Source organism: Chiroxiphia lanceolata, chromosome 3 (assembly GCF_009829145.1).
Source record: "Chiroxiphia lanceolata isolate bChiLan1 chromosome 3, bChiLan1.pri, whole genome shotgun sequence".
Lineage (NCBI taxonomy): Eukaryota > Metazoa > Chordata > Aves > Passeriformes > Pipridae > Chiroxiphia > Chiroxiphia lanceolata.
The window spans coordinates 58,673,784-58,694,743 of record NC_045639.1 but is presented as its reverse complement, the minus strand read 5'-3'; the positions used below and the strand labels follow the sequence as shown (position 1 = coordinate 58,694,743).

The following is a 20,960-nucleotide window of genomic DNA, read 5'->3' as shown; positions in this document are numbered from 1 at the left end:
TCTCTGTTGCAGGTTTGTGATATGTGGGTCTCTGTGTAATCCTCTGAAAGGGGTTCAGAGTCACCTGTAGCAATGCTTTATTGTTGCTACTTGGCTCTTTTTGTTTGAAAACGGTTGCTATGAAAGAACTGATGTGAGTTCAGTGTCCCACAGCAGCAAACAACTGTGGCAGAAACTGCTGCAGTCCTTCTGTGCAATTTGAAATTTGCACATTAATTGCACCATTATGATTCCAAGGGAACATAAATTAAAAGCTGGAGGAAAGAAATCCAGCAGTATCAAAATTGAGCATTCAAGATGTGTTTTGCTTTTGAAGGTCAGAATATGTTTTAGTCATGATACCCTTGAGCTGACTTCTGGGAAAATTGAGGTATCAAACTCCTTTACCAGTTGGATATCCTTTGACTGTTTAACTGGTTTGAGTTTATTGTGAAATACATTAATGGAGTTCTTGAGTTATGTTTTGACTTCTCCTCTCTAACAATGTATATTGATATATAAATAGTGGCAGGTCACCTCTTGCAAGCTTTTTTTTTTCTTTCTTTTTTTAAAAATCATAATCTGCTCTTACGAAGGTGGACATGATTGTAATGTGGCCTCGGAGGAAGGAATGGCCATTTTCCTGTCACATGAACTGGGAACATACTGGGAGACGCTAAGTGGGGAAGGAGAGGCTTATTTTCCTCCTCTTATCTCTTGGGGCATTTCTCATTTGTTTTACACTATCTCAATCTTTCCCAGTCCATGAGATTGGTTTCTTTTGTCTTTAGGGTCTACCTTTCTGGCCTTATCATTAAAAATACTGGGCCAAATCTCTTGCTATTGCAGGTATGCCAAATTCCTTCACAGAGAACAGGAGCAAAAGGGAGCCATTAGTTTTATCGTGCATTAATTGTACATGGGTAGGTCATGAGCAAATTACAGGGACTCCCATTACTTGCAAGACATATAAAGCTTAAGGCTATGATTTTCAGAGGTATCCAGATATCTAGGTGCCTGAGTGTTACTGAATTTAATTGTTATTCTGATGCCTGACATCTGAACATCCATGCCCCCTTCTAAGTCCAATCCAAGAGTAACAGTTACAGTGCTTTGAGCAGTAAAATGGGAATGTGTAGTGTAAGTCAAAGAATAGCACAGAAGAAGTCAGTTTTTCTCCTGCAGCACAGTGAAGAACTGTGCAAAATCCACCGGAGTAGAAAAATCTCCTGTTTTAGGCAATTGAAAGTATGACAAGTGTACAGACCACCCTCTGGTACACTCAGAAAGCAGAAGTGGATGCATAAAAAGCTAGAAAGACAAATTTAAAAAAAAAATTATTTCTTTTGCATTATAAGAGATTTCAGTATTAATTATGTCTGGTCTTTTTTAATGATTCAGGATGAGAAATTGAAGAAGCTTGTGGAGCAGAATGGCACAGAAGACTGGAAGGTCATTGCTAATTTCCTTCCTGTAAGTGGATATTGGTTTCTGCTTCCAGGCCTAGTGACAACTCTTTATCAGAGGTTTCCCTCATAAAGGGGAAGGGGAGCGGTTGCTTTATAGTTACATTTTTGCAGGAGATAGAAAACCTCCACAAATGGAGACCTTAAAATTTAGTTAGGTTACTGTAGAAACCCTTACAATTTTTTTCCTTTTCACTTCTCAGAAAGGGTTGGAGAATAATTGAACAAGCAAAAATGGGGGGTGGGGGGTCTTGCACAGTAGATGGTCAATGTGACACTGAAACAAAATGTCTCAGCACAGTGAAAAAAAATTGCTTTGGTGAATTGTAAGCGTAGTTTTGAAGATAATTGTTTTGTGAACACTTTGGCTGTTGCTGAAACTGTATGTGAAAGCATGCCAGCTATTGTGCAGATGAGGAAGATTAAGTTTGTGTAGTTTGGGTGATACAGTCCTCACTGCAGAAGCAATGGAAGTCTGTCTCTTCAGTGAGCAAATTGATAGTTGAGCACCTTTTTCTCAGACTTACTGTATCACTCTATGTTTGTTGGTAGTTATAGTTAGCAGTGAAATAGGTCGGGAACAAGTGTACCTAAGTGAGAGCTTTCTCACTCTACATTCATCTTGTCTAAAGAATTATCTACTTTGCGTATTTTACATTTCGCTAGAATCGGACAGATGTGCAGTGCCAGCACCGATGGCAGAAGGTACTAAACCCAGAACTTATTAAAGGTCCGTGGACTAAAGAGGAGGATCAAAGGGTAAGCAGTTTTCCTTCCTGTCTGATTAATGCCTTACTAGCAGATTTCATGTGTTGGGGCAAAACTCCTGGAGGCCTTGGTGGTCTCAACGCTAATGTGCCCAGAGGCAGACTGTATTTGTTTAGTGCTTTCTGAGTTTGCTATGCAAATAAATTAATGTTGTTTTACAGCACTGTAATGTAGAATTGCAGTCTAGAAATGCCTTAACTATTACCAGATTTTTCCTTTTGAGTAAAAGTAGGAATGGGAAGTGGGGACCCTTAATTGTCTGTTAGTTTTACTGTAGTAGTTTTGAGAAATGTTGTTGAAAATACTGCTCCACCACAGAAAAAAAAATTCATTGATTCATTATGCATCATTAAATACAGGCAGTTTTTATGTCCTTCTTTGAAGGTAATAGAGCTCGTGCAGAAATACGGTCCAAAGCGCTGGTCTGTCATTGCTAAGCATTTGAAGGGAAGGATTGGAAAACAGTGCAGGGAGAGGTGGCACAACCATTTGAACCCAGAAGTGAAGAAAACCTCCTGGACAGAAGAGGAAGATAGAATTATTTACCAGGCACACAAGAGGCTGGGAAACAGATGGGCAGAGATTGCAAAGTTGCTGCCTGGACGGTAATGACATATACCTTTAGCTCTTAAATAGGAAAAAAGGAAAAAGCTGCAGGTCTGAGCAGTCTGTTTCGGTCTCCTCAGGCTGCACTTTGTAAATCGAAAAATTTTGGAATCAAAACCTGGGAAGCCAGTGACACTGATGTGCGTTTTTCTCAGTGGGGAACTGCGCTGTTTGGTCAGTACATGGAACAGTACACTATTTTTACATTCTTTTAATGTTTGTCATAGGTAAAAAGACCCTGTAACTAGAGCAAGACCATAACAACTTCCTAAATGTCCATGCAGTCTTATTTCTGCCTATGATGACTCAAAATTTAAAGGTTCATATTTAAAGGATCAGGCTCTGCAAGGGGAACATAATTTGCATTCAGTGAAGGGTGCACCTTCAACATGAAATCCAGTCTCTTTATTCAAAGTGATTTAAGAGAAGGCTGCTTCAACTTTTGTAATTGCTCCTGAATCATCCAGATGATTTCGACCTGTTAAAAATCGATGTATGAATTAGGAGAAACTGACTTCCACAAACTCTGGTCCTTGAAATATATGTCTTGCTGAAAGCCTATACACAGCTTGCATATAATTTCAAAGATTTAGTGTCTTATTCACTGTGATTAAAAGTGACTTAAAGTGTAGGCAAGGAAATAATGTAAATAATGTAAGCAAGAAAGAGGTTTCCCTTCTTACTTTTATTCCTGCTATTTGGTAAAGCATCTTCAAGATCTAATATAATGCCTAAGGTCATGATAGCCTTTTAAGGGGGCATTCAGTAGGCTGCTTTCACCTTCTAGAAGAAAACAAGAAAGGAATTAGCCCTTGGAAATATTTTTGTAGCTTCCACACATCACAGATACTGCTTTCAATGATACTGTGTGGTGGTGATGTTTTTCAAATAGAGGAGATGTTTCTGAGCATACTCTTAAAATCTCACAGACTTGGTAAGTTTGCTTCTTCTGACTCATATATGTGAGAATTTGAATCTCAGTTTTTCTGCATCTGAGAAAAATCCGAACAGCTTTCTTTACCGAATTTTTATGTACAGCGTGGTATTGTCATTGTCTAGGTGGAGTGCTGGAAAGTTGCTTGGAAGTTAGTCTTTTCACAGCTGTTCTTCACAGCCTTTCTTTCCGGCAGTGAGATACCATAAGACTCCACTGAAATATTAACACCTAGAAAGATGATGTTGGCATCCTTTAGGTTAGCCTCAAAGGGGTGTTAGCATTTGCTGTCACCTCATCTCATGGGAATGAGGCAAAGCTGAATTTCTTACAGTTTGAGGATGTACAGCATAGAGATTGCTTTTAAAAAGTACATAAACAACCTTAGCCTGTATTTATTTTTCCACTAACTTTTGTACTGAGCGTCTTTCCCAAGAAGTTGAGAGCAGAATTTGTAATGGCGGGGGAAGGAGGAAGGTTAGAGGAGAGCTCAGGGTTTAAATAGAGATGCCAACAGCAGTTCCCTGCCTATTGACCTGTCTGAAATGAAAATGCTCATTTTTGAAACTCCTCAAATATATGTATTTGTGTTGCAGAACTGATAATGCTATCAAGAACCACTGGAATTCCACCATGCGCCGAAAGGTTGAGCAGGAAGGCTACCTGCAGGAATCCTCCAAAGCCTGTCACTCCTCAGCAGCTGCTGGCTTTCAGAAGAGCAACCACTTGATGGCCTTTGCTCACAACCCATCACCATCTGCCCAGCTGCCAGTAGCTGGCCAGCCCCCGCTGAGCAGTGACTACCCCTACTACCACATCTCTGAGCCACAAAACGTGAGTGCCGAAGATGTGCTGGGGGTGGTTGTTTGGCTTTGTTGACTAGGGGGATGCAATTTAGCCATACCAGGTTTTGAGGAGCATGAAGGGTGTTCTCCCAGTCTTGGGGGACTTCTAGTGTTTGATGTCAGATGAGGACTTCTTTGACTTTTACTTCAGTCAGTGATGAAAATATGTACATTTCAAACTGATTGGATTCAGGGATTGGAATCGGGTACAGCGGTTTTGATGCCTTGTAAGCAGTTAACGTATTTCTTAGTGTGGTGAATATCAAATTTCTTGCAAATCAGTTGAATCTGGCTAGTTCTGTGTTCTATCAAAATCTCCCACGTTCCCTTCAGTAATATTCTGTTTGTGGGTTGCCTGTTGGAACCAAGTAAACAAGTATTGTTTTTAATCAGATTCCTTTTCTATTAATGATTAATAATGAAACGGGCTCCTGCTTCAGACAGTTGCGTTGTAGTTTTAGATGATAATAAATTGCATCTTTTGCTTTTTTCACTTCAATTTAGAAAATCCCTACAAATGTGTCTATAAATTATTCATCTTTTCTCATTCAAGAAGGGTAAATATTTCATATATGAATGTTCTTTCTTCCTCTATAATGCTCACTCTCATATTCCTGAAAAACTGTTTACTTTTCTTGTAAACATCGTTAGGTTTTTTGCTATTTCATCTCCATAGATTGTAAATATTAAGTACCTAAAACTTAATGTTTAGTATGTTTAACATGTTTAGTATGTATGTTTAACACAAATTCACGATGCAAGCAGATAATATGATAGAAATAATAACTTTTAGTGTCTTTTGCTTTTTGGCCTAGGTTCCTGGTCAGATCCCATACCCAGTAGCACTGCATGTAAATATCGTCAATGTTCCTCAGCCAGCTGCTGCAGCTATCCAGGTAGATAACTTGAACCTCATTTCAAGAGTTAATGTCTTAAATATTTGTTGAATCTAAATGCAAATATCGTACATTAAGGAAACATTCTAGTGTATTAAGTGTGGCGTAAAGAGAAAATGGGGAAGGTGGGGGAGTTCTAACGTGGCAAATAATTGCTCCTTCTGAAGTGGATTTAAAGCACAGTAGTTGACATCTGGTGTGATAGCTTTCACTTTCTCCATTTCAAATGTCTATACTGAAATTCAGCAGGGACTTTGATAGTGGAAAGCACAATTGACATTTGTTTCATCTTTGAGTCTAATTTGGCTGTTATAACCACAGGTCGGCAAGCCATAAGCATTTTAGTTGCTACATCCTATCAGACCTTTATCTTTTCTTTTCCCTTAACTCTTAATTTCAGAGACACTATAATGATGAAGACCCTGAGAAAGAAAAACGAATAAAGGAATTAGAGTTGCTACTAATGTCGACTGAGAATGAACTGAAAGGGCAGCAGGCATTACCAGTAAGATTGTCACCGTGTGCTTGGATGGAGGGATAGCAGCTTTACCCCAGTGCTTGTCTTTTTAACTTTTTACTCCCCCTCTGCCTTCAGTACTAATCAAGGCTCTATATTTCAGTTTTAAAAGGATGAAACATAGCACACATATAATCTACATTTGCTTCATAAATTCTTCTATTAAAAACAAACAAACAATTTGCAGGTATTTTACTTTGCAAAGTGGGAGCAGGACTGAGGTCTGTAACATGATGTAATATTGGAAGCGCGATGACTGTACAAAAATTAAAAATCCTACAGATCTTTAATCAATGAGATCTGCATTTCTTAAAGTGTGCAATGGTTCATGTGATGAATATGTAGTGCCTGTGCATTAGATTTTTCTTCTCTGTTGTATTCTTTCCTTCAGCTGTGTTTTTTACACTTTGTAAGCTTCAGACTTGGTGCATGTTTGACAGTCTGTTTTACTTCTCCAAATAATGTTAGAGTCTTCATAACTGCATGTGTGGAGCAAGTGCTGGCTATTACTGAATTCTCACACTTCGTTGTATATGCCATTGGATGTTAATGTGTGAAAACCCTTACGTAATTACTTAACACCATCACCAAAGCAAAGAAGCCCAAAATCGTTCTTGAAGTTAGGTGATAGCCAGCAGATTCTTTTTTTTTTTTTTTTGGGTAATATTGAAATTAATAGTAAAACAACTGCATGCGTGATACATTAGTTTGGCTAGTTTTAACTTTAGTTAATGTTTTGCAATTTCTTCTGTTGCATGATCACACTGGAAAGAAACTTCTGTTAATTTGTTCTTCTGCTTTCCTAACCACATTGATTTGACAGCCTCTTCATTGCATTGGTGTAAGCTGTAGCATTAGACAGGGATAGCAGAAGACAAGGAGATAAGCAGACAAAAGCAACTCTAACTCTTAAACCCTTTAGCCTTCTACAGGGCTGAGCGCTCAGTAGGGAAATCCTACCGTTTCTTGCTTCTGACAGAAAACGACTTGCAGACACTTTTTGAGCTCTTGGTGGAACACAAATTGAATTGATAATGTGTTACTAATGATATATGCCTATAATCCTGGAAGTGAATTTTGAGGTAACTTTGGGATAACAAATACAATGCCAGTATTACTTAGAACAAGGTCTTGCACTGATGAAAGGAAACATCTTGACAAATGTTTCATAGGCATAAGCTTTTAGATGATGATGCAACTATTATCTTTCTTCCAGTGGCATCTGACACCTTGTGCAATTTCATTGCTAAGTTCCTTCTGCCTTTCCCCCCTCCCTTTTCTTTTTTTTTTTTCCTTCTTCCTTTAGACACAGAACCACACATCAAACTACACTGGCTGGCACACCACCACAATTGCTGACAGTACCAGGACCAGTGATGACAGTGCACCTGTTTCCTGTTTGGGAGAACATCACCACTGTACTCCATCTCCACCGGTGGATCACGGTTGCTTACCTGAGGAAAGTGCATCCCCTGCACGGTGCATGATTGTTCACCAGAGCAACATCCTGGATAATGTTAAGAATCTCTTAGAATTTGCAGAAACACTCCAGTTAATAGACTCCGTAAGTAGACTTGCCACCTCAGGTGGATTTGTGCATTGTCAAAGAGTAAGGGGAGAGGAACTGGGACTGTCCTAAATGTGCTTGTTGTTTTTCTCCGAGTAATTTCTAGTTGCTCCAGGATCTGAAGCTTAGCTCCTGACGTAACAAAATGTAGCTGCTCGTAAATGAAGCCCTGGAGCATGGATGCGTATGCTTTTTGTGGGTGTCTCCCTTTCCTGCTTCTTGGTGTGGGAACATGACTTTTGGCAAGCTGTACAGTAGGAGCTTGAAACGATCTCTCAACATTAAGTCTCCTTAAAATAAAATCAGAGACACTGTGAAAGATTTTAAAAAAGGAAATGATACTTGTATATATTTGAAGTGATACATGCCATATATATGGCTGCGCCTGTATTTGCATCATTTTCTAGAAGTCTTTTTTGTAGCTTCAATAGCTGGTTCTCAAAGTTTAAGGAGCTTGCCCTGGCAAATCCCAAGGACTGTAAACACATATTGAACTGCCAAGTATCTGACTGACATCGACACGGGCCTTTTCTCGTTGTGGTCTCTGTGATGATACAAGTCCTGAAGTAGCACGTTGAAATATGTTTGTTGGTGGCAAGATCCAGCAGCAGCAGAAGTGTCCGCTTCATGCGGCATCACGTCCCTTTCAGCACATTCAGAGCAGGCTTGCAGGTTAGGAGTTTTGGTTTAGAGCACACGTTTTGCTAGCGAAAGGCACATCTTCAGACCAAGCAGAAAACGCTGGGCAAACAGATAGTAAGGGCATAGTGTGACTCATTCTTTAGGGACTCAGTTGCCAGCAACACCACTAGAATGTTAGACAGTTTGATGTGATCAAGGTATGTATTGAAAACACAAACAGTATTCACAGTGTTACTACTCACATAAACGCGGTCAGGCTGAACTGAACTGGGAACTACTTGTTGTTGGTTACAGGCATATCCTAGCGCTGTATTTTCATGAGGTGGCACTATACACTGTCTTATACCTCTGTGCCTCCCACGTTGTTTCAGAATCCTTCATCATGGGGTGATCTCAGCAGTTTTGAATTCTTTGAAGACACAAAAACTTTGGCTAGCAGAGCTCCCTCAGGCAAAGTTGCACAGCTTCAGCAAAGAGGGGCCAGTGCTTGTAGACCTCAAGAATACCCCATCACAAATTTGAGCGAAGTCATGTCAAGTCAGGGCTCTCTACGCTCACCAAAGACCTTATCTGCCTCACAGGGCAGTGCGGCTCCGTGGGTCCTTCTTCGCAAAAGGAGAGGGCACTCCAGCCCCTTAGCCAGTGGCCACGGTAGCACCTTGGTCCTAGCTGACGTCAGCAGCTCAACTCCTACTAAGCGCTCCCCTGTCAAAAGCCTGCCCTTCTCTCCCTCGCAGGTAGATCAAGACTTCTGCACAGATGTTACTAAATTCTCAAAGTCACCCCAGTCTTAACAATTTAGAAACTAATCCTTTGGAACAAATGACTAATTACCGTTGTGCTTGTTGATTTTCACTCCGTGTTTGAATCTTCTCACTGCTCTTAGACTTCACCACTGAGTTTAGTTAATCAGCAAGCTAACTGTTGATTCTCTTCTTTTAAATTCATCTGTGGGGCTTGGGTTTTTGTGTTTCATTTTTTTTCCTTTTTGGATAATTTCTGTAGGGGAATGAGATTTCTTGCTTTGCTCTTGCTGCTAACTCCAACTACTAGAGTTTAACATTTCTGACCATTTGTAATACTTTCCATCTCTGTCCACTTACAGTATGATTCATTGACCTAGAAAACCCCAAACTGCATTTAAATAGCATTCAGGTTGTGAGACAAACTGACAACAACCAGAAAATTCAAATCACACTCGCCATCCTCAGCCCAGGCCACATGGGTTGAAGTGGAATAGAAATGAGGAGGAAAATGGCCTGTTAAAATGGCCTGGCATGCACTTCCAAATTCCTGATAATGGTTGCTTTGTTTCACAGCTGTAGCACTATTTAAAAGTGTTTTGGATTTTTTGTTTGTCTATTTGTGTTGATTTGCCTTGGTTTTGCTTTAGTCTTTGAAGTCAAAGAAACACTATTTCATAAAGGATAGTAAAAGATTTCATGTAATGATCTCCCACTTATTTCCCATTACCTGTTAATCCTATGTCATTTATCCAGTGAAAGCTGGATTTTCTTAGACGCCACATTTTTATAAAGTAGCAAGTTGAGTCCAGAAGGTAATACATTGAATTCTTGTCAGAGGAAAGGATACCACTATGCTCACAGATTTGTAGATGCTGGAAATAGAAACAATATTTTAGGTTACTAGGCAGAAACATGCAAGGGCAATTTTATCCAAACAAATACTGCTACCTCCTTTTCAGTCAGCTATTTCTATTCCAAAACACTCCACGCCCCCATCACAGGTGGCAGTTCTCATTTTATACTGTGAAAACGAAGCACTTTGTTTTGAGAGATGATGGGAAATTTATTTTCCTGTCATAAACACTTCATTTACTGCCTTAAAAGCCCCTAGATTCCCCGTGTAAGTCTTTGTGGAATTTAACCCTGTTTCCTGTGGCTTTGTTTCTGAAACATCCATTTACTCATTTTCACCCAGTTCTTACTTGGACACACTCCTCTTAATTAAAATTTATTTGGAGAAAATCCAAATCAGGCTTTTAAGATTTGGCTCTTAGAGTGGTAGAAAGTGTTTCTCATTGGAACCAAGTGTCACTGTCTTTAGAACTTCCCTCTCTAGAATTGCTTGGTTTGGCTTCCTAAGTGATCCAGCCAAACTGTTCAGTATTTTTTCACAATGCAGTCAGGTATCCCACATACACCTACTTGCATCACAGGGTTAGGACAGTGACTCATGTCAATCAGAAGAAAATAATTTCTTTTTCTTTTGTTCAACAATGTCATCCTAACAAGTCAACCATTTAATCTGGATATTACTGTTAATTTTTTCTTTCCAACCTGCAGTTCTTAAACACCTCATCCAGTCACGAAAACTTGAACCTGGACAACTCTGCACTTACTTCCACACCAGTATGTGGCCATAAGATGGCAGGTACCACCCCGTTCCACAGGGACCAAACTTTCAAAGCTCAGAAGGAAAACCATATGTAAGTCTGTTGTCTTGTTGGACTAATGAGGGTTCATTTCTTCAGATTTGCATACAACCATAGTGCTGGGTCAGTGTATGCTTCAGTCTGAAAGAGGGCAGGTTTAGACCAGATATAAGGAAAAAATTTTTTACTGAGAGAGTGGTGAGGCACTGAAACAGGTTGCCCAGAGAAGTTGTGGCTGCCCCATCCCTGGATGTTTTCTAGGCCAGGGTGGATGAAGCCCAGGGCAACCTGATCTAGTGGAAGGGGTCCCTACCTGTGGCAGGGAGTTTGAAACTAGATGATAAGGGTTGGACTTGATGATCTCAGAGGTCTTTTCCAAACTGGTTGATTCTGTGATTCTATGATATTTAAGGTCCCTTCCAACCTAAACGATTCTATGATTCTATGCTTCTTGCAGAGTTGTTTGCTAACACATTCAGATTTTTCTTAGTTTGGAGTAAAACTTTCACTTCATGACTGTGGAGGTAAGTTATTAAAACAGAACAGTCATACATGTAAGCTCACCAGTTTTTAAAATAAAGCCGTTACACCTTATCACAGTAAAAAAAAATGTTCTGCCAGAAAAGCAAAATGGATTATAGGCTTGCAGGGAAATATTTTCCCAAGTCTTACAACAGCTACTGCCTGTATGCACATATTTCTGTAAAGAGGTAGCATTTTCAAGTGTCTTCCTTTAAGTTCCTCTCCCTTTTTTTAAAGTTTCAGAACTCCAGCAATCAAGAGGTCAATATTAGAAAGCTCTCCAAGAACACCCACTCCATTCAAAAACGCACTTGCAGCTCAGGAAATCAAATACGGTCCTTTGAAGATGCTGGTAAGCAGGAAACAATGATAAAAGTTGCTTTGATATTAGTGCAGAGGGATGTTCTGGGACTTGGATATAACGTTTCTTCTCTTCCTTTCAGCCTCAAACTCCGACTCATCTTGTAGAAGATCTGCAGGATGTTATCAAGCAGGAGTCGGAGGAATCTGCAATAGTGGCTGGGCTACATGAAAGTGGACCCCCTTTGCTGAAGAAAATCAAACAAGAGGTAAATCTCAAACTTACCTTAGGCAATTTAATTCAGAACACTTTCTGAGAAACTTATACGAATACCTTTTCTGTTAAATAGCTGTGTCTGTTTTTCTTTCATGTGAGCCCCAAGATCTTAGTGTCGGTTCCATATAGTATACTAGGCATGCCTAATTCATCTCCCATTGATTTCCATAGAAGTCTTTCTGCTGTTTTCAGCAGGGGTTTGCTTGGGCTGTTCTAATGCAGTTTTCGTTTGAAACTTAAAAAGAAAAGAAAAATTAGATAGGAATTTGGATTGAATCTTTCAAATATTGGTGAAAAATATAGAAGAACCCCATGGGGACCAAGCTCCATGGAGTGCCTTAGAAACCTGAACATTTGAGGACATTGAATTATATTACTTTGTCACTGAAGTTCTAAAAATACATATATTCTCAATCCTTTCTAGGGGATTAAACTCCTGAATACTGACAGAGCACTGAGTGCAAGTATTCAAAGTTTTATTAGATGGCGATTTTTTTGAGAACCTTGAATTTTTTTCTTCTATAAAGAGCAAGGATGCTGTAAAAGATGTTATTGTAAACAGGCATTAAACACAGCTGTGAAGAATATTTGTTCAATTTATTAAGCAACTGACAGAAGTCTGGTCACTTAGGTACTGTTTGTTATCATGCCTTTCCTGCTTTCAGGTGGAGTCTCCAACAGATAAAGCTGGAAATTTTTTTTGCTCAAATCACTGGGAAGGAGAAAACTTGAACACTCAGCTCTTTACACCTGGGTCTGCTATGGAAGATGTGCCAGTAAGTTTTCACACCATCAAATAATTTTTTTGTTTTACACCCCTGTTCAATTCTTACATGCAAGAGAGAAAATATTTTGTCTGACCTTCTTCACAAGTAGGCATTATTCATTATTTCTGTATCATTTTCCTGTACTAAGCATAAAAGGCGAAATCCCACTCTTGATTAGATCACTGTAATGCCTGTAGAAGGTAGCAGAAGTTGCAGCCATTTTGCAGCCCACAGACTTTGGGAAGAGCCTGCACTAGGAGGATGCCTGCACTTGTGTATAGAAATGACTAGATCATGGAGTTAAAAACTGGTAAAAGAAAGAGAGAATCTCTCTTGGTTTGTGTGCAAAAGAGACCTTGCATGTGAGTGGTTTCCTTTGCTTTGCCAGGACTCTTGGGACTATTCAATGTTACTGTTATTCTTGCATTTGGGAGTTTCACTGGATGGAAAACCTTTTCACGTGGCAATGCTCCTACAAAGCCAAGTCCCAGGGAGCCCAGGCTGAGATCTGCTCCCCATCTGTGATTACCCAGTATGACAACTTCTGCAGTCAGGCTGAGTTTGCTTTTAATACACTTGAATTCAGGTTGTTCCTGTGAGTTGCTGAAAATCATTTTTTTTTTCTTTTCCTGCTCAGAATCTTCTTACCAGCTCCATTTTAAAGATGCCTGTGTCTGAAGAGGATGGTAGTTTTCACAAAACAATTGCAGTACCTAGAAACAGGCCACTAGCTAGTCCTCTGCAGGTAACTATTCTTTGATAAAAATATCCCTTGTATATAAATATATATCTATATATATCTATATATATATACACATCTATATACATTGTTTTCTCACAGATTGATTTTAAGTTTTGAGTATGGAAGAATGAGATGTTCAGATGAATGTGGCTGAGAATATCACTTTACCTGTGGAGCATGAGGACACAGTGGCTTCAGCTGTGCCAGGAAGCTGAATGGGACATAGTGCCATGTGTGGGGTGTTGTAACTCAGCTGGGTACAGTGTTAAATTGGTAGGACTAAGAATTAATGTCAACCAGAGGCTTTTTTTATGGACTTCTCGTAGGCAGCACTGCTGTTTTGGAGAGCAGGGGAGTTGAGTGGTGTGGTGGTGGCCAGAACTTGTCACTGGCCTAGGGGTGAGAGGAGAAGACTCTAGCACTGCCTGACACAGGTATGGCCAGTTTTGCCCATCCAGGCCAGCACTAGGATGGCCTTTCCCTGAGTGCTGAGGCTGGTCCAGAAATGCAATTGTAACGGGTGGTCTGAAGGGGTCTTTAACCCTTACGGCCAGCTGTACGTCTCTGAAATTAATGAAATGTGTGATTGTTGTAATGTAAGACAGATGTGAGGCTGAGCTTTATGTATCTATGTTTTTGCCAAGTGTTAACAAACATATACATTTGCTATACTTTAAAATGTAGCTGTTACATAGGGCCTGATCTAAAGCCCACCAAAGTTATTAGCAGCCAGTTTGTCAGCTCTTGTGGACTTTAGATGGGCCCCACAGCGAGTCATTCAGAAAACAAAACACAATGTAGATGGTAATTAATTATCCTTCCACGACAACCCATATTTTTGAGGTAGATGAATGTGATTTTGTAGCCCTTCTCCACAGGGGAGAATTAAAGGAAAGTGTGTCATTCCCCAGAGTGAGTCACTGTCAGAAAGGAAATTGTAACTCCATAGTTCCTGACTTTCAGACAGATAGTCCACATGGCTAATCCTTTCTTTCCTCCCTCTCCAGAATTTACATTAGGGTTTACTTACAGTAGGAAGGAATGAACAACGGCTGGTTTTGATTAAGCATTTCTAACCAGGCATTAAAAAGGGAGATAATAAAATTTTACACGTCCCTGTTTGGCACAGTTTGCCATGGAGTAGGCTTGTATTTTCGCCGCAGATTCGTTTGATGAAAAACAGGTTTGGAGAGCAGGGACTGTGTTTCCCCTCAGCACGGGGGTGTCTGTAGGGCCCAAAGACTCATACTCCCTATTGCTTATCTTCTCTTTTCTCATGAACTGTGGGTTTTTTTGCTACACCATGGTAGGTGGCTGAGAGAAGGATTTTAAGATCCACTGCCCCTGGTCTAGGACAGGTATATAGGGACTGAATTCAGACCACCTCATGGCAAAGAAGCCTAGGGCTCCAGCTTTGCAGGGGGTTGCTGAAGTTCCCTGGACGTCTGGCTCAGATCTGCTGCCTTACCAGCATGCCAACACCTCTCTGTGACCTGTGACCCTAGCCAAACTCCAGGCTCCTCCATAGGTTTAGGGCAACATTTTCAGGTAGCTAAACAACATATTCTGTGTGTTGTCCTGTTAGTGGTAGTTGCCTGCACTCCGGCTGTAATAAAAAAGAAGCATCTGAGGTGCCTGTAAAATAGGATCCTTTGATCTTTGGTGTAAGAGTGTTATATTTCCTGCTATCTAAAAATAATTTCTTTATAAGCTGCTGTAAATGAAAGGGCTTGTTTAACCTTCTGTCCTCACTCATGCTGATTTTGTTCAGGAAGTTTACATGAGTCAATTTGTGGATCATTCTGGATTCAATTCTTCAGTCCTTTCTCAGGAAAAGCATGTTAAAAGTCAGGTATTCTCATTGTTTGGATAAAGAGGATTTTTTCTTAAGTAGAAACTGAATTAAAAAGGACTTCCCAGCTCGTCTCAGAGTTTAAAGCATGTTGAACTGAAAGAAAAAGTAGTTGTAAAAAGCCCCAAAATTAATAGTTAGTAGACAGTTTCTTGTTGTACTAGTATGAAAGTAAAATTGTTCTCTCTGCTGATGAAACATTAAACTTTTCAGCTGAAATATAATCTTAAGTGAAGGCTAGAGGTTTCTGTGATGGTGGCAGAGACAGCTTTTTGAGAATGAAATACAGGCTTTTTATAACAATGCAGTATTGTCTGCTGATGGCTGCACTCTCTGATTTGGATTTGATGTCATGGTCAAAAGTAATGGTAAGGCTGCTTGGCTTCATTTCAGAGGGGAGAAGTTTGGCCCCATGAAGCTCAGAAAAGATGTGTAGTTTAGCTCTTTTTCACACTGAAAACTGCTGCTGCTCTGTCCCTAATTCTCCTTTTCTACCCCAGTGTAAGTGGACTTGTATGATGAGGGCGTAGAGTGTCTAAAGGGTGCAAAGCAATGGAGAAGGTTGGCGTTTATGCTTGTTGATCAGTTGCATTTTCTACCTGACCAGTTTTTAGCTTGTTTTGTTCTACACTATCTACACTTCCTAGTTTCTAATTTGGTATATTGCCTCATATATGAACACATGCATGGACACACATGTGAACACTGGACTAAATCCATTGATTCCATGCAAATAGACATGAAACACAAGGGAAATCATCTGGGTGAAATTTAATTTTGTCTGCATGTGTTGACATTGCTGCTGTTAATATTTTGGACCTGATCCAACTGTTCTTAGGCAAATTCTCATTGTCTTCAGTCCAAGTGAGAATTATAGCACTCTCTGCACCTTGGGATCTGTGCATGAAGAGGGAAGAAAGAAAGAAAGAGAGCACTGAACTTAATTTTTGTTAATATGCTTGGTTCTTAAAACTCCCTTTTAAATTTGAACTTACATAAGAGGGAGGCAGTATATTTACCAGCCCACAGTATTTTTCATTGCTTTAATAATTTGCACTTCATTTACATAAAGATATTTGGCTAGCAATAAACTGATCAAAATGCTTGATTACTTATGGTTTTGCTGTTAAATTCCAAAGAAGGCAAGAGTAACAAATGTTCAAACAGATCTCTAAGGATATTTTTTACTGCATTTTGGATACAACTGATCATGTGCAATTTAGTAATTAATAGCTGATGACCGTATCAGATAGCACAATATGATTCATGATCACTTAGGAGGAACAGCATGTTGCATAATTTGGCATGTGAGGTCAGGTAGCTGCATATAACAGCACTGGGAATATGGTGGTGTCAATGTTGTACTAGAGCAATGGGAGGAGAAGGCCCCTTAGACTCAAGAAGAGTTTGGGCTTGATCCCCATTCAGTCCCGTGGTTAAGTCTCTCTATGACATTGGATGTAAAGGTAGTTGTGTGTAAGACCTTTCTGGTAAGGTGTGAGGGTTCAGCCAGTTTTTTTGTCCTACACAACAAATCTCGTGTTTGTACATTAAGTATTATCTTGCTGGCAGGAACAGGTCGTGTCTCACCCAAACCCACATGTTGCCTTGGTGTGGACTTACAGTCCATTGCACAGATCCCAAATACTTCTGCTTTATATTGGTGGAGTTAGTTAAAACCTGTATTTTTGCACCCTATATTTTCGCCACTTACATGGCAGGGAGATTCTGGCCTTACGAGCAACTTTTCCAAGGATTAAGATTTTGGGATAACCTACTCCAATACTGAGCATGTGCTTGAATAGTGCCTTGTAAGAGGTTACATAAAAAAACCTCTGTTTCTGGCCCTTCCTATGTCAAAGTTAGATTTTATTTCACATTATGTTCTGTAACAGTAGCGGTACATAATACAAACTATCCTAACATAGACATTGTAACAGATAGAAAAGTAGGCTAAATCACAGACCTTCCACCTAACCCTGCAGGCTATCAAAAGACACCATGAAATGGAACCTTTTAAGAAAATAGCGCTGCTTTGATATCTTCTTCCCCCAGTAACAAAGGAAACAACACAAGGTAGAAGCCCTGCAAGCTAAAGAGAACGTTCTTCAACCCCTAGCTCCTGTCACTTTCCATTTTTTAACCACAGACTGACACGTTTCAGCTCGAATTTCCTGACTTTCAGCGGTTTATGTAACCATTTTCTTTAAAGAGTAAGTTTAAAGGATTTTAGAACAGTTACTCGGTTAACCTTTTTTCAAGAGTGTAAGCTGTCATGAAGCTTAATTTTCTGAATTTAAAAAGTGAAATGTTATTTCATTTGCAGCTGGTTGTAAGATAAAATGTCCAGAAAGGCAGCATGGTCTCATGCAGTAGCAGGCTTTCTCTTGTTTTCCTCCATAGCTTTTCTGGGGCAAGAAGATCCTGAAATCTCATACTCTTCTTTGTTTAATCAAGGGAGAGGAGGAAGCATGCTGTGTTTGAGATTTGCACAGCAAGGGAAGGTAGCCCTGTGGGTTTCCCTCACTTGTGTTGCCCCTTCTCTCACCAGTGACTGATGTGTACACAAAAGAGTTGTGCTTGGCACAGCTGAGGGAGCAAGAGGAGCTTTGCAGTTACAGGTCAGTCATTGCATGTTTTCCATCCAGGGCAGCAGAATTTGAGTTGCGAACAGATCAGATAGAGCTGCCCTAAGCTGGTGGTGGTCTCTCAGAAAGAACAAAAGCGACAATTTAACTATTACCCGTTTGCAGCAATGTATTCTGATCTGTGAAAAAAAAAAATTACTTAAGGACAAAATCAGAAAGGAACTGAATATCCTAGTGTGAATTGCAGATGCTTAGCCCACTTCCATATCGCATCCATTAATCTTACTTGGAAAGCTCACACATCTCGAGCAGGAACTTTGTCTGAGCAAGGCTTCGGGATTAAGCTCTTAAAAGTGCCATCAAATAGGTTTTTCTAGCTCTGGTGTCATGCTTATAAAAGTTGAAAAGTTGGACCATTGTCTTTTCTCACACTTAGCAAGCTGTATTTCTGAGCAACTGGGAAAGCCCCAGAATTTAGGAGAAGTCTGTCCCACACTCGAGAGGAGAACTAGCAACATGAGCAAAAATTGTTTTCTCTTGGTATATGAAGTAGACTTCATTTATGGTCACTTGAGTTTTTCATTAGTCTTTACTGTCTGGTATTGATAAGTAAAAGGGCTGCTCTTGGTACTGCATCCTTACAGAACAGAAAGCCATGTTATTCTACGTGATATTCATTGTATTCTGCTAAGAAATTGTTTTGTTTAGGACACTGTTTTACTGTTTCAGAAGGAGTACTGCATTTCTGTTCCAAGCCCTCTTTTCAGTCAGTGGCATGTTCTGCAAACTATCCATACCATGCAATCTAAGGGAAAACTGGCAAGAAATCCAGCTTTTTGCAGCAGAAAAACATGATAAGAGACTTTCAAATAGTCTGAGCCCTCTAAATATTTCAAAAATATTAGTGGTTTTTTTTTTCATAAATGCCAGCACAGCTTGGCTAAATTAACGGGAATGTGTGTAAAACCACTAACTTTGCTGGAGTTGCTGAAGATACTTGCCAGCATAGTGGAGATTTAAAATCTGTTTTTTAGCACAGTTCTTTGACCAAGGATTTTTACTGCACTTTCATCAGTTTGGGAGCTCAGCACTGCAGGACTGCAGCAATGTTTGGTTTTGGCATTAGTTCCTAACACACAAGGTGTCATAACACTGGAGCTTTCTTATGTTCTGGAGACAGCATATGAAGAGGCAGTCCCAGCTACGAGTGCAGTAGGACAAGTTCTGTTAGAAGAGCACCTTTCCACAGTCTTTTTTTACCTTACTCTGGTCTTATTTTCTTTAGATGATCCAAGTTTTTATTTAAAGTGCTTTAACTGGATGTCCCAGTTACAACTTTGACAGTTTGTTTACAGTTCACATCTGCCTGAGGGCAGTCGAAAGCATATTACAGGATAAGTAAGGTAGTTTTACTGCCAGGAGAAGGATGTGCTGGTAGGATTACTGAAGTTTAAAAAAAAAGAAAGAGAGTGGGAAAAAAAAAAGACTGGGGAGAGTGACATAGCTGGAATTGTACTATGGGTCTGTAATTTTATCCTATGGAAATTTGTAGTTGTATGCCTTCTTCTTCCCCCCCACTCCCTGATTTAACTTAAGTAGAGAAACTGCTGTCTGTGGAAGAGAAAAATACAACTGGAAGTACTGGCTGAAAAGGCTTAAATTCTTTTAATTGACAGCAGAATTATAACTAGTCTGCCACTCTTCGAGGCAATTCAAAAATTATGTATATGGGAAGAATTTACTATGGAAATCCCTTTCACTCCCCAGTGGCTGGGAATTTAGGTACCAAAACAAACACCTCACTCTTAAATGACTGAATTTAAGTAGGGTGAAATACACTGAGTCAATGAACATATGTCCATCGATTCTAGTGGGTTTTGGGTCAGGCCTTTTGGCTTCTTATTACAAAGCTCTTGTGTTTCCACCCATTGATTTGCAGACTTAAACCTTTAAATGTGATGAGGAGGATGCAATGAGCTTTCTGCAAAAGGAGTGTTCTGACAGAGATTTCTGTGCTGTTTTCCTGCATGCCTCTAGCTTTCTACCTGGGTCTCTTTTCTTTTGATGCATTTGAGGAGCACTGCTTTCTCCAGGGTGCTGCTACTGTCTTGTATCAGCCCTGTCAGTACTTGCTGTGAACCTGGCATGGAAGGAGGCATTGTAGCATCCCTTTTTATCCTTTTTACTAAGAGATCCCATAGCTGTGTGTGACCATGCCTAGGAAGGTGCTTTGCCTGGGCCGTGGGACCCAGCATTCCCTGCCAAAGAGGGAAGGAAATCTTCTTGCGTCAGAATGACTTTCACACGTGCCTCTGGCACTGCACTGCAGGGCTGGCAAGGCAAAGGCATTGTGCTTTGTTTTGTGTTGGCTGCCAAGAGCCAAGACTTCAGACAGAAAATGTTTATTAAAAATACCCACTGTAAATGTTCTCTGAGTTCCCCAGGGTAGAACTGAAAAATGTCTTAGTAAAAATGCTACATCAGAAAACATTACTTGTGGTCAAATTCTGCTTTCTTCACTAGAGCAAAGCTCTCACCACCATCACTGAGATGCAAAGTTAGTCTCTTTTTATAAGTTTGTCACAGGAGGAAAAAAAAATAGTGTAATTTTCTGGGAAAATTAATACATGGGTCAAAACTGTATGAGGATATTCTCCTATCAGAAAAACTAAAGTTGTTTGAAGCAGGCTCAGGTGAGGGGTTGAGCTGGTCCTCCTTGCTGTGTCTACCACCGAGTGTTCCCCAGGGTGGCCAAGCCCGGTGGGAGGGCAGAGGGTTACTGCCTGCCTGAGCAGCTTCTGCCACACTGACATCAGGTTAAATGAAGACCAGGCTTTCAGTGGAATGAGTGACATGTAGCAACCTGCTGAGATGTTGGAGATACCAGGATACAGATTTTTTTTTTTTCTACTAGGCACATGGCTGCTAATACAAAGAACTCAGTGTAGATACTAACGATTAAGCCTAATTTATGAAATAGGGACACTCCTTGCCTGAAGTTACTTCTATTTTTTAAAAATTGACATACTGTGACAAATGGACTTTTCCTTACATGTTTTCAGTTATTTAAGGGACTGCTGATCTCTCATTTCTAGACCAGTGCATTGAAGCTGTGGGGGATCATAGGGAAATACCTGTCAGACACGTATTTGTGTTGAAATGATGGATATTGTGGAACTACCAACTACTTTTGAGGTGTACAGAACAAATTCAACTTGTAAGTAAAACCAATGGCATTGTACCAGGCATTAATTTGGTCCCTGATACAAATACCTCTGAAAGAGTAGGGGAAAATAT

At 40.0% G+C, this 20,960-nt stretch overlaps 1 protein-coding gene across 3 annotated transcripts in view; it reads left to right on the top strand.

Annotated features, from left to right (window-relative positions):
* MYB (MYB proto-oncogene, transcription factor) overlaps positions 1-20,960 on the top strand; it is a 28,513-nt gene that overhangs the window by 4,144 nt on the left and 3,409 nt on the right. The window contains exons 3-15 of one of the 3 annotated variants that reach the window (XM_032682728.1): positions 1,381-1,452; positions 2,112-2,204; positions 2,598-2,818; positions 4,350-4,587; positions 5,414-5,494; positions 5,895-5,999; positions 7,318-7,575; positions 8,802-8,957; positions 10,527-10,669; positions 11,375-11,489; positions 11,581-11,706; positions 12,380-12,490; positions 13,119-13,226. In XM_032682728.1, the coding sequence (XP_032538619.1) occupies positions 1,381-1,452; positions 2,112-2,204; positions 2,598-2,818; positions 4,350-4,587; positions 5,414-5,494; positions 5,895-5,999; positions 7,318-7,575; positions 8,802-8,957; positions 10,527-10,669; positions 11,375-11,489; positions 11,581-11,706; positions 12,380-12,490; positions 13,119-13,226 (1,827 nt within the window). The remainder of the gene's footprint in view (positions 1-1,380; positions 1,453-2,111; positions 2,205-2,597; positions 2,819-4,349; positions 4,588-5,413; positions 5,495-5,894; positions 6,000-7,317; positions 7,576-8,801; positions 8,958-10,526; positions 10,670-11,374; positions 11,490-11,580; positions 11,707-12,379; positions 12,491-13,118; positions 13,227-20,960) is intronic. The other 2 variants (XM_032682729.1, XM_032682730.1) reach the window with 2 other exon arrangements.